Raw genomic sequence first — 13,874 nt, forward strand, 5'->3', positions numbered from 1 at the left:
CAGTCAAAACCAGGGGCACTTAATTTAGAGCATTCTTCAGCCTCCCAACATCTTAGGAAAATATCTGACCTACTGAAATCAATAATGAAGAAGCACTGTCTTTCAGTGGATCCAGGAGTTAATTCTTGTTATTTAAAAACAATTTGAATGCTGTTGTGCTGATAAAGCTCAAAATCCTCCTCCGGGGAGATAATTTCTTTTTTGTTTATTTATGAATATCTATGTTAATTTAATATTGGAACAAGGAAATGGAGACATGAATATGTAAATCCAAAACAAGACATAGATAGACAGACAGAACAAATATAAATAAATAATGTAATTTATTCTTACTTTACTCTTCAAAACAATAAACAGGTATTACTCCAAACTTAAATCCATCAAATTTCTGCCAATTAATTTTGAAGATGGAAGAGAGATACCACAATTAAGTGATGTGCATGGCCACACAGTATGGCAAGAATTTGAACACGCCTGTTCCCTACCCCATATCTATGGTGCTAGGCTACTAGGAGATATGGTGGTTTTATTGCACAAAGAGGAACAAAAGTTTGAATTCATGTTCTTGTAGGGTCCTACTTAAGCTTCAACGAAGAAGCAAACCTTTTTTCATGTGTTCTTCTTCTGAATCACTCCAGTTAATTCTCCTGGTAACAACAGTGTGGCCTTTAATCAAATGCTATCGCCCCCGTTTTTTTTCATTTCTCATCTGACTCACCTTTAAAGCTTATTTTGCAGTCCATCTAGAAACTGGAAGCAATTACTCTTAAACTGGTAAGGCGTGTAGTGCATGTATCAAGGGTAAATTTGATGATGAGATTTTCTACGTAAAAGTAATGCAATAAAACTGACAAAACCCAAACCTTGATTGCATGGTAACATTTGCGTAGGTATGACTCAATAGTTACAATGTAATTTTCAGATAATGTGAGGATTTCACAGGCCTAGTGACATAAAATCTTGGAAATTGTCTCATACCTAGTTTGTTTTCTCATTCTCTTACGAATCAGGTGGGTGGGATGAACTAGATTTCAAGAAAAATCAATAGCAGTTGATTTTCGTAGTGCAAGACAAACATAAAAAGTCCAAGCCCACAGAGATATCACAATTAGCAGGCCAGCTTGCTTTCAAGCTTCTGACCTAAGAGTCTGAGGGTTTGAAAGATTTGTCAGTGCCTGTTAAGAAAATTTCATGATCTTCAGTGTGCAGGTGTAAAGAAGACAACACTAAAAATAGAAGTAATCAAAAAAGTCCCAGCTGCTCACTTTCACAGCAAACTAGACGTATGCAAAAGAAAAACATGAGACTCCCTCCTAAAAAAAAAAAAAAAGTTGATTAAAATTTTAGAGTAATTTATTTTTAAATAAACATTTTGCCTGACAACTTGCAGAACAAATTGTCACAGGGCCAAGAATAATCTAAGGGATAATAAAAGAGCACAGCAGACAAAAATAAGCAAGGGTTTTCAGAGTCTCTCTCATCTCACCAGGAAGGAGGAGTGACAAAAAGAAATTAGGTGTTTGCTTGCTTAGAATAAAACCAAGAGGTTTGCCAGAGGGCAAAGATGATAAGTGCAGTCTCTGGCACCACTCAGAGGGGAAAGAGTGGATGCTCCTCTTCTCCATCTTTCTTCCCATGGCTGTGTCTGCTGCACTCTCTGAGCTGTGCCAGGGATTTGTTCCTAAGCCCAGTGCCACTAACCTAGCAGAAACCCATCTGCCTTTGCTTTTGCTAGGTGGCAAACCATGCCAGAGCCAGCATGAATGGGGTCAGCGGAAGCACATTCCTTCTCATCACATATCCCCTGGCTGCACAGTGAGCCATTAGGCTGTAATTTCAATCCCATGCTCTCAACAGGACGCAAAGTGATTTGCGTTATCTGACCAACAGCCCAAGGTAAGGTATTTATGCAGTTGTAAAACAGGGACTTCTCAGTAGGTTCCTGATGGTGGAAAGCCATTGATGACAGTGCTCAGCAGGCCAAAGTAAAACAGTTCATAATTACCTATGGCAAGATCTCCGTAAAGAAAGAGGGAAAACCTCTGAAGATGCAGCTAACTACCATAGGAAACTAGTGGTCATCAAAACAGCAGTGCAGCTACACCAGCTTTTTGGGTGGGATGTCCCCTCGGCCAGGTAGTTGTGGTAGAATAACTTGGTTGGAGAGCACATTTCAAATATCTTGCTAAGACATTCAACAAAACGTAGACACCAAGTGAAACAGCGCTTCCTCAAGACAAGGGGTCCAGAAACACAACAGCACACATGCAAAGGAAAACATCCTATCTGTGGCAGAACAGCCGACACCTAAACATCCATGTTTCTCTGTTAAAGTTGGAACATACAAAACTGTATAAAGAGCTATGAAAATTCTGATGAGGTGCAAAGAAAAGCCTCTCAGGCTTAAAAGGCTAACGATGTGTTGTCTCAGTTTTCACTTCTTCATCAGAGAAATTTTAACTTGCACCAGAATATGTTTATATCGAATTCCAAAAGCTGCCACTTAAAATAAATAAATTCTAGAAGCTATCCTAGACACTCAGCATACATATACACACACACGTTACCAGTTAATTAATTTTGCAGAATTATGACTCCAACGAACAGCTCTTCAACTGTGAAGAAAGATCAAATCAGATAACAGCTCCAGGCGTGACCTTTTTAACTAGAGATCTCCTCACTCTCTACTCATACCCCAAATTTTTCATTCATATAAACAAACATCTACAGGATTTCATGAAAGTGAAAGCATTACAGGCAAAGACATGTTACAATAGAAGACACATTAGAAGCGAGGTCTGTACAAGATCTACTTACTTTATTGAAAAGATAAATTACAGCTGCAGGAGCTCCAGGAAAGGAGGAGGGCAAGGGAGGAGAAGAGGAAGAATGGACAATCATCTCCATAGTAACTAACACTATGAAACTCAAGGGAGAACTTGTCTGAAAGCTGAAAGAAGGATGCTACCAGTGGAAACAGACTGTAATACAACTGGAAAAAAACCCAACTTGCAAATAATTTGCCACATGGTCAATGATCCCTTCAGCTTTAGTTTATTTATATAATCAGAGCCAAAAACAAATACCAAGAGAGAAAAGCAGAAGGAAAGCATAAAATCAAAACATAATGATGACATGGCCATTACTATACAAATCATTTAACAATAAACATAACACCAAAATAGTAAAAATACAAATGTTCAGGTTAAGAAGGAGAAAAAAAAAAAAAACACTAGCTTCCCTCAGGAAATCCTGTGCTACTGGATACAGCAATGGAAAAAAATAAAGGAAAACTTCTATACATAAGCCTCTATACAGAAGCCAGCATAAGCCAGGTCATGTATGTAAAATGCCTGTGATTTTTCTATCAAAATAAGAGACCTAAGAAGATTGCAGAGAAGATATTTAAAGCAAAAAAAAAAAAAATATCAATGCTTTTCAAATTCAGTTCAGAGCTAGAAAACTCTTACACTCCCAAGATTCAATGCTGGTCGTGAGGACTGCCCTTTTTCTGATCAGTGCTCACACCATTCCACAGCTCTCTCATCTGCCTGGGAGTCTTCAGATCCACTCCCTACTTGGGATAACATCTGCTTTGATCTGACTCGTACCAACATTAACACCCTCTAATGGGGTCAGTTTTGGTGAATCAACAGTAGCCCACACTCATGCCGCCATTTGCAAGGAACACATCAAGAACGTGTTCCTACCACTCACAAATTGCCCAGATCAGCCATAGGCGTAAATACAGAATAAGATTTCTATAGTGTATATGCCAAACCAGCATAGAGTATAAATATAATCTTCAAATATTTATAAAAAATACCCCCAAAAGCCCTAAATACACTTAAAACTCAAAACACTTCCACTTTAAAATATTGGAACGGTCTTTGCAGAGCACATATGACAGCATTATTCCAATTGAGACTGTCTTTTAACTCAGCACACATATAAAACACTGGAGTCGGAATTATACCAGAAATTATGTTGTACACAAAAAGTCCGTGCTAAACCTCTTCTCAGAACTGGATGATCTTTAAGGTCCCTTCTAACCCAAACCATTCTATGATTCCATATGAAAGAAACTAGATGTTTCCACCACCATTTTGCTTAAATATTAGTTAGAACACAAGCTAGGTCTTACAGCACCAAGCAGCAACACCTTCAGAGATCTTGTGTGGAGACTGGAGAACCTATAGCAATGCAGCCTAAATCATGGCTAGCCTATCACAACAAAATGAAAAGTTTTTTCTGCCAAATCAACCTTACATTCCAAATGCTGGACTGAATTAAAAGATTAGGAGCCCACTATTACTATAAAGCAGAAAATATCAAGAATCTTCAGACTGTACTTACTGTACTTCTCTTCCCATATCCTTTGTTTCCTAATCCTTCAAAAGGTCACTAAAAAGTGGCATTGTGGGAAGATTGGCAAGAAGGTATTGTAGAACATGCTCAAGTGACCTTATAGCTGGGATGCAGAAAAACAGATAAATCATGCTAATCGTTGCCTAGTCCCTGTGTCCTTAACAAGTAGAACTTTTGTGTTTAGGTAACGTAGGTCTGTGATAAACTCAGGGCCATCCCAGAAAACATGCTTGAGATTTCTGCCCTGCTGTGAGAAAGATCAAAGCACAGTGGAAAACTACTCTGCTTTTCCCTGATAAGTGCAGGCAAAGCAGTAGGTTTGACACACACGCTTTCTAGCACAGACCAAGCTCTGCAGTGCCTGTGTTCCCACTTGTGTTTCCTCTACCCGGGTGCTGTTTCGGAGTTGGCCCAGATGGTGAGCGAGCATTGAGCTCAGTGGTGCCTGCATTCCCGATAGCATTTCTTTGGCCCAGGTGCTGTTTCAGAGTCACGCGAGAACGTAAGGTAATGGAAATTAATTCTTTTCATTTTATCTGTGACTCTGTTGTTTTTCTTGCATTCTCCTGGCGCTGGGCTCACACAGGCAGTACTTCATAAAATTGTTACTAACTTTAGTCTCCGGAAACTATAATACTTACTGCCAAATATTATAACATGTTACACCTTTATTTCAGGAATAGGTTTCTGCTTTTCCATTCTTGGCCTTTTATTCTTGCTACAATTATTTTTAACTGCTGACATCTTTTTAATCTTAAATTTTAATTTTATGCAAGAAACAATCTGTTTTGTTTAATCCTGAAATCTTACCCATACTTGATGTGCTGAATGTTTTTCCATGAAGTAATGACTTCTTTTCCAGAAGAATAAGACAATTTTAAATGCTAGGATGGCAAATTTCTAGGAATCGGAATTTTAAATTAGAATCTCATCCTTTAAAATAACCTAAGAGAAAAAAAACCAAACCCATGGCATTGTTGTGATCTTCATAATACAACTACATCCCTTCTTTTTTTTCTTGCCTTTGATTTTAAATTCATTTGGGGAGAAGAAAGATGCTCATTTGTAATATATGTGAATGTTTGGGCTGGGTTTTTCTTCCCCCACCCCCATGCTGGATGATCATGGAAATTGATTCACTGAGTGAGCACACAAAACTGTAGGAGATCTCATGGGCCTCAATGTTTATTTGGTGAGAATGCAATCTTTTACGTATGAGGGTAACACAACCCAAAGCAAAAAATCATACATATTTCAAGTTACGCATGCTTCCACTTTTTAGAATGAAGCAGCCTGGCTTTGAAACAGCAGCAACAGCCAGAGACAGCTGAGGGCAGAGCAATGAGCCCATCTTCGCTGACATGACAAAATGCCTGGGAATGTCCACCACAAGTAACATTTCTTCTGAAGTAGCACGGGACTTTTGGAAGAAAACACACTCACTGGCCACCTAAGTAACTGTCTATAAACGCCTTGCTCTCTGGACAGGACAGTAATGCAAAGATTGCTTTCAGAGAGGACCAAAGTCAAGAAGGTTCTGAAAAGGAACAGATTGGAGAGGTGGCTCCTCTCACCCAGATCTCAGTGGCAGCAGTCTGGGCACTGGGCTGAGCCACCAGTCAAGATCTAAACTGTAACATCAAGGCAAGGGAAGGCCAAGCAACAGCACAGATGCACGTGGACATCACCCCAAACATCAGGGTGGAGTCTTATACAGATGGTGACTTATGTGCGTTGAAAAAAGCTCTTTCACACTGACACAAAACTTTGCTGGGAAAAAGAGTTTTTCAGTGTAGAATCAATTGGTACAAAGAAAAAAGCAATCTCTCCTTGGTACTTAAGTAGTCAACTTCTGGCCTATCATACACAGGGGCGAGATACACAAATAAAGTGAACAACAGTAGGGATGGGTTATCAAGCATCTGAAAGAGCATTTGCCATAAACAAAACCACAGAAACAACTGCATGCCAGTGTGGCTTTGGAAACTTTCCTGGTCCCTCAGGGGATGAGCCTGAGTTCAAGGCCATGAAGATGACCTCCTCCAACTCTGACTTCTGAAGAGAAGGTGGCAGGTGAGGACAAGTGAGTTTGAATAGGACACGGCTTAACACTTCTCAGCTGCTATAAATTGTACCTTCCTAATTATTAAATCACCACTCAGACAAGGTTAAAGTGTTCTCAGAGTCTTGTACATCGTTATATCTTTGCCTGTCAGATAGAAGAATCCATGTTGATAACTTCTGCTTGTTCTTTATGAAAATATTGAAAGAATATCATTCACTTGATTTTTTCCTTTTCAAACTACACAGAATGCTCTCCTTGACTTGCATCATAAAGCAGGTAATCTGTCTTTTTACTATTCCTGTGCAAATCCACTCCAATGAACTATTATTGTTTTGTTTATAGGGTTTGCTATTTAAATATAAATGTGCTGCACTAAAAATAATATTCTTCTCATATCCGAATTTCCAGATAGCAGTAAAAGAAGAAAAGTCAAAATTATTCTACATAAATCTTACTACGATTTTGGTTTTCATTGTGGATTAATCTTCTTCATAAGTAAACAACTAGTGCAGATTTGCATAGCCTACTGAAATTGAAAAAAAATATGGAAGCACCTGGTTGATCAGTAGGATTACATTATGTGGTAGCAGGCAAGAGCTCAATGCAAATACATTATATAACATTCCAATTAGTGAAAAGACTATTCACTAAAAAGGTTCTGGAAACACACTTTGATATTACAGTCTCCCATTTTCACACCTGAGTCATAACACACTGCTCTCTCCATCAACTACAATATTGAGTAGAAATCCCTCACAAACTTACATACGTGAGAATCGGATTGATCTTGTTTTATGTCTTGCATGAGAGGTGCTAAGTTTAGCGCTAAAAACACTGTTCATTATTAACTATAAAAACAATTTGACAAAAAAAAAGGGAAAAAAGAAACCAACCTCAAGTTCCCTCAATCTCTTGACAGCCCTGCTGCAAAAAAAGTCTTTGCAACTCAAGTTGAAAAGGACATACTGCTAAAAGAAAGCACTGAAATTAGCAGCTTGCCCAATACACAGAAGCTTGCCTACCTGCGACTGCCTTTTTCTTTTTGTGCTGAGGGTACAACACAGCTCTGCCAGCATAGTAGCTGTGCAGCCACCAGCCAAAGGAGTCCCAGGTACTCGTCTCTCCCTTCTTGGCCACATATGCCCACCTTTTCACAGGACAAACCTTGATACCCATCTTGTGCCACAGTGAGCCAGTTCAGGGAGTTAAATTGGCATGTAAAAATAAAAAGTTGAAAAAGAAACAAACAGGAAAATGGAACACGCAGCAGGGAGCCAGCATGAGCTGAGTGGCAGGACCACATCCCATGGATTGGCCTTGCTGCAGCACACAAGCATGCTTCTGATTGTCACATGCTCGAGACCATTAGCAGAAAGCTGCTGTATTCATTAAAGGCCTCAGAAGATTCCTAATAAGCAATTTCTGGCCAATCTAGCTGTGGCAGCTGAAAACACTACTGCTCCCCAGTGGGCTGTCCCTTTGTCCTGCTGCCAGCAACTCTCCTGGTAGCAGAACTGGACAAAGTGTCTTCTCTCAGGAGCAGCACACACCTTCTGTCCCGGGGGGAACATGCATCCGCTGTGCCGCTTCTGCAAGCGGGCGAATTTCTTCAGTTCTATTTTTCTTCTAAACTCAACAAAACTCTGTTCCCTTTAATGGAGAAAATATTCTAACATTAAGTAAAAAACCCACAAAATTTAAAGCTTAATGACTATTAAAATCAGCCAACCTCCTCCCACTTATCACAGTCTTCTATTAACAGAACTTTACAATAAAAGATAAAAGCATTTGTGCATTTGGTAATTCCCTGTGTGCATTTCTGGGAAGGAGGCCATGTAAACAACTAGCCACCTGATTAGTAACAGGAAGCAAGCAATAGCCTACTGGCACCAAAGATTAACATAGTGTCACATCAAGTCTGCTCTGCACATGTCTCTTCTTGGGCAAGGTGAGCAACTGTCGCTAAAAAACATATAGCTGTCTGGGCACACTGTTATTAATTGCTAGTGGCTGTAGTCTTAAGAATTGACCATAAAAATGTACGAGCATCCAGCATAGTGATCAAACACCTTTGGTACCTATTGACATTCTTAACTGAGAATCATAGCTGGAAACTGGAGATTCATAACAATATGCAGCTACACTGAAGTTACACTGCTCCTTCAGCAATTACCTTTTTTAATGGGTTTCGAAAATGCACGCTCTTTACTTGGTGAAGACCATCTAACCCGATAGTTTAATCAAGCCTATACAGCAATGCTTTTGTTCATCTCTCCCAAAAGCACTGAACAAACTAGCCACTGTTCTCACACAACAATTGGACAGCAACCTATTACACAACAGTCAGGGTAACATTTTTAGCATGCTTAGCTTTTGCCAAATGTTACAATAACGCTGACACCTCTTTACTGACTGACAGCAGTATTTACCACAAAGGATTAACCCCCTGCTTCTCCCCAGACCTGGTCACAAGTACTACATACAGTTCTGATCAAAGCAGGTATTTCCATTCTATGAGTGTAAACTCAATCAAATCTAAGTATTCTGAAGTCTTGAGCTTGCCACTACTGCACTGTCAATTCCCTCCAAACTCCACTTATTCTGTAAGCTTACAATTTTTGGACTTATCTGGACGCTGCACAGGCAAAGTTGTACATGTACTTCTTTCCTTCCTTACCACCACCAAGCTATCACAGCTGAAGCATCACAGAAGACAGGCTGCATACTGCTCCATGATTTCTGTTGCAATCTAAAATACTGCATTTAAAAAGAAACAGTAATCGGACTTTCCCCACTGGCTGCAAACCTGGCTGTGTAGGAAGCTTCCTCCAGTCCCCAGAGAGCAAAAGTGTTCATTACTGACAAAGTACCCACAAAGACTGGTTGGAGCCACTTGAAGCCTAACAGCCCTGGGCCACAGTGTTCAAAAGCCTGGTCCATCAAAGCATCTAAGTGAGTTTCTGAACAAAATTTGCTGTATTATATTAAATCAGCATACTTTCACCAGAACTGCAATCTCTTTCCTCCCATCACGATGTTCTCCATATGGTGGCATGTGTTCAGTCAAGCTATGTTACTAGGAAAGGGGCTGAAAGTGAAAAAAAATAGATGTGACAAACTCAAACTGTGCATGGTTGGGGGCTCTACTGTTGTCTTACGCAGCCTGGCATGTACATGTGAAATAGGTAGCACTTGGCAGTAATCTGTTCACTACTTAACAGGCAGGCTGGTAGGGATTTACCTCCCTCACAGACGCTTTTCAGCTCTTACCTATCAACAACTAAATCCTCTGACCAGTAACTCACTGGGAGCACCCACTGCCCTGCTTTGACCCAAGGAACACTCATACCAGAGACGGCTGGCATAATGAGACCATAAGGCAATGCTAACTGCTAGCGAACGCACCCTCCATTCAGCTTGCTAAAAGAATTAGCAACTGCTATGCATCCAGGCTCTTGTGGAAATCACCACTGAAACTGGAAAAATTTGGATCAACAATAAATGCAAATTAAGACATGTTATGCACACGCAGAAATCTGTCTCCCTGCTCCATTTATGTAAAGTGACCTTCTGCCAGATCAGTCCACTGAACTGACTGACCTGGAAGCCACAAGATCGCCAGACACAATGGCTAGGAAAAGGAGGGAAGAAGAAACTGGGAAGAGACTGTTTGCCTCTACAATAGCAGCCTACCTTTACACTGAAGAACTGTAAGGCCAAACCAGAGGCTGCAACTCCTAAACAAACCAGAGCCTCTCACAGCAGCCTCCTTTATTTACCGTGCTTACTCTCTTAGCAGTCTTCTTGTTTCCATCACTGTTGTGAAACACAGGTGACCTATTCCTCTAAAAGAAGATGGGCTTGAGTTTCCATAAGAAACATACCTGCCATACACGAAAAAAAACCCCACAACCCACAAAAACCTGAATATTACCTTACATATACACACAGTTCAAACACCACAGGAAACCTGGTACTCAAAAGTCACTATATTATACAGAGCAAGTTTCAGACATATATGCTTCACTAAGTGCGCCAAGCTCTAATATTGTTTCACTGCATATATCACCAGGCATACACCACAGGATTTTGAGGAGACAAATACTCATTTTTGTGGAGGGTAAAACATTGTATGAAGTACATGCTAATGCTACAAGTCTTCAAATGTAAATACAAGGGGGCCGTTAGTTGTACCAACAGCTGAACCAACAACTGAGAAGTTTCAGTTTGAAGAAGCCCAGTGGAAGACAAGGACAGCATAATTTCTCAAAACTTGATGAGCTGAGGCAGTGTACCCATAGATCCCATTTCAGTCCCATTCCCCCAGCTCCTCAACCTCCTGCATATCCTTTGTCCACCCAATATTCCTGGCACAACTCTTTGTGAGATCCTGAGATGACCTGGATCAAGGAAACATTACATATTCAGGTAAACAAAAGAAAAAACCTAAAAGGAAACAAGAGTAATACATCAAAATATTCAACATGCTGCTGTACAGCTTAACGGAAGGAGCCCAGAAGTAGTCTGTCTGTAAAGAGGAAGCTGGGTGAGGAAAAAAAAAGGTATATAGAAGTCTGTGTTGGGTGTAAATGGAAACAAAACATTAACGTTCTCTTTCACAGCAACTGCAGCGGCAAACATAATAGTATTTCAACAGTTCATGGTGCATGAAAAACAACTGAAATGATGCCTTCTCTTTCACAAAACCCAGAAAGATTTTCATCTGAGCTTCTAGTTTGGGTTTTGTTTTGTTCTTAACTCAAAAAGTACTAAAGGCACTTGAGTTTCCTATTATTAGGCCTGAACTACCCATCTACTTCTCAGCACAGCCAAAAACTAGCAAATAAGTCCTCAAAAAAATGTCACCCATAACACCCAAATACAGTTTCTTGGGACCAGTGATGCAGCAATCCCATTTGATTCTGAAGCCGTACTGTGTAGGGCACCAGAGAAGCCCTCCTGCCCTTTGCCAACCCCAAGAGAGGAAGAGGATGCCGCCTCGGTTGTACTGGTGGCTGCTCCTGTAGCCGTGCTACGAACAAGAGATCAAACCTCACACAGATTAAAAATAAAGAACCCTGGCAAAAAGCCTCAATCCGCCTTCCTCTTGCTATTATTTTTAATCCATTCAGCTCCTCAAACCTAGTCACGGTGTGACCCTGCAAACGGTTAGGTCAGCATGGCCGAGGAACAAGGGGACACAGCAACATCAAGTGCAGAGGGCAGCAAAAATTCCTTAATATAATGTGCAAGCAACAGTGGCAATGCCATGAAACAATGATCACTGTCTCCCCAGGATCACACCTACAGTGGATGTCACCTAAACTTCTAAGCAGAAGTCATTTTCAAGCCTCCATTTCATCTCATAAAGCCAAAAAGAAATACACAAATACTTTTCCCCTGACCAGCAGCAGGATGCCTTACTGAATTCCTACCAGTATGGAAATTTTATTCTGATACACTGGAAGAGCCATGTGGGCATATTAACTAGACTCTGAGTGTGTTGCCTGGGTGGTAGAAAAGGTTGTAGGGACCAGGGGTGGGAGACAAAGAAACAGGAACAGAGAGAACCACTCTCGTCACCCTACCAGGCTTGTCAAAAGAAACAGAAAGTTGCACAGAAAACAGGAATACTTCTTTTGTTTGAAAGAAAACTTTAGGTTATAGTTCATATTTGCTCAGAGCTGGGATGCAAGGAGTGTGGTTGAGAAAAAGGTTGAGAAAGCATTTTCTGTTTCTCTCTCTTAAATGGCATTTTTCAGACAGCTTGTTTTGGTTCTTACTTCATACAGAGTACAACTCCCAGCCTCATGCATTCTCAGCATATTTTTTATAATAATTGGCTTGAGCCCTATGACTTTAATGCACATTTTGCACATGTACAGTAAGAACTCATGGGAGTTCAACAAGGACCTCATAACTGACTTCTAGGAAAGAGGCAGCAGCTTGCTACACCAGTACCTCAAAGTAGTCCTTTACAAACAGATACCCACCACACTGCCTTACAGTACAGCTCCACTACCCAGAAGCATCTGTTTTATTCTTTTTTTTCAACTCTACATGGTTTCATTCACTGAAAACTAAAAATAACAACAGTTACAATAACTACTTCAGTGATGCTTTCCTCGAAATTACACACATGTACGTATTGACATGTCCCATAGAGGCTAAGGCCGGGGGAGGAGGAAGAAAGGCAAGAGGGGAGAGAGTACCAAGGCATTTAATTTAGCAGTCACCTACTGCAAAATAACAACTGCTTTTCCATGCTTTCCAATACAACACAAACCACCTACACTGATGAATGAAGCAAAATTTACTATACTCTCACTATTACTAGAAGGCCTCCACACTGGAAAGTCTGTTTATGGTAGGGAATATGTGCAACCATATCCTAGTAATAATATAATGACCTCATAGCACGAAAGGAGCAAGACAGAAACTCTATAATTCAATCATAATGCACTACTGACCTTTTCCTTGAGGGCCCTTCTTCAAAATCTGAAGAACTAACATCGTTGCTAGTTGAGGACACTTGCGATGCATCGTCCTTCTCATTCTCCAGCTGTTCTGATCCTGGTCCTAATCCTTTAGATTGGCCATTGGTGAGAAGTCCTGCAAATGTGACAAAGCAGTACACGATATTCAAAACCTACATTAACAGAACCAAAAGGATTTTACAAAAATTCATGCATGACACTAAGAAAACAGAGCTGATGCGCAAGGCAACCGTCTTGCAAAGGGACATACTGGTAACATTGATTTTGCACAGAGGTACTCCAATAAAAACTTGCCTGACTGTTTTGGTTAACCAATAACCACACTGGATTTTTGCAATGGTATTTATAATCTTGTCGAGTCCCTCATTCAAAAAGGGACACAGTTTTGTTAAACTCATCCCTGTTTTACAGAACTCCTATTGTTGGGCATAGGTAAGTCTTTTGCATTTATCTGTAGATCAATACAAAATTAAAACTGGTCCTATTTGTTGTTGTCTTGCTCCTCATTCTGCTGCTTCCAACTACTGCAATTTATGATCCTTTCAAGAGAAACCCTAAATCCCAAAGGGGTGAACATCAAACATTTGTTTCTCAACTCTGACTTGTCTGGCAAAGCCAGACAAATGCCAGCGAAGGTATACAGGTCAGGGGAATGTCTGCCATAGCTGCCTCTCCTTCAGTGCTTTTCTCTCCTGGAAGAATACTAAGGCAAGCAGAATCAAATGGATGGCAGCACTATATACAAGAGTAATATTTGACAATTTTTGCATATCCTACTCCAACAAGTAACTACAACACAATAATATGACTTTTATAAACAACAGCAGACAAACAGTGAAACCACTCATACTTAAGGGAGAATTAAAATAGTAACATGTTCTCCAGTAGGCTTTGGGATGAGAGGGAGGAAAATTTACTAACAATTTTATCTGCTCAGTATTTAC

The 13,874-nt window shown here is 40.3% G+C and overlaps 1 protein-coding gene across 2 annotated transcripts in view; it reads right to left on the reverse strand.

Annotated features, from left to right (window-relative positions):
• The window catches only part of JARID2 (jumonji and AT-rich interaction domain containing 2), a 230,728-nt gene that overhangs the window by 90,285 nt on the left and 126,569 nt on the right, over positions 1-13,874 (reverse strand). For both annotated transcript variants that reach the window (XM_054057388.1, XM_054057387.1), the window contains exon 3: positions 12,904-13,045. In XM_054057388.1, coding sequence (XP_053913363.1) covers positions 12,904-13,045 — 142 coding nt within the window. The remainder of the gene's footprint in view (positions 1-12,903; positions 13,046-13,874) is intronic.

The sequence above is a fragment of the Cuculus canorus genome, chromosome 2 (genome assembly GCF_017976375.1).
Source record: "Cuculus canorus isolate bCucCan1 chromosome 2, bCucCan1.pri, whole genome shotgun sequence".
Lineage (NCBI taxonomy): Eukaryota > Metazoa > Chordata > Aves > Cuculiformes > Cuculidae > Cuculus > Cuculus canorus.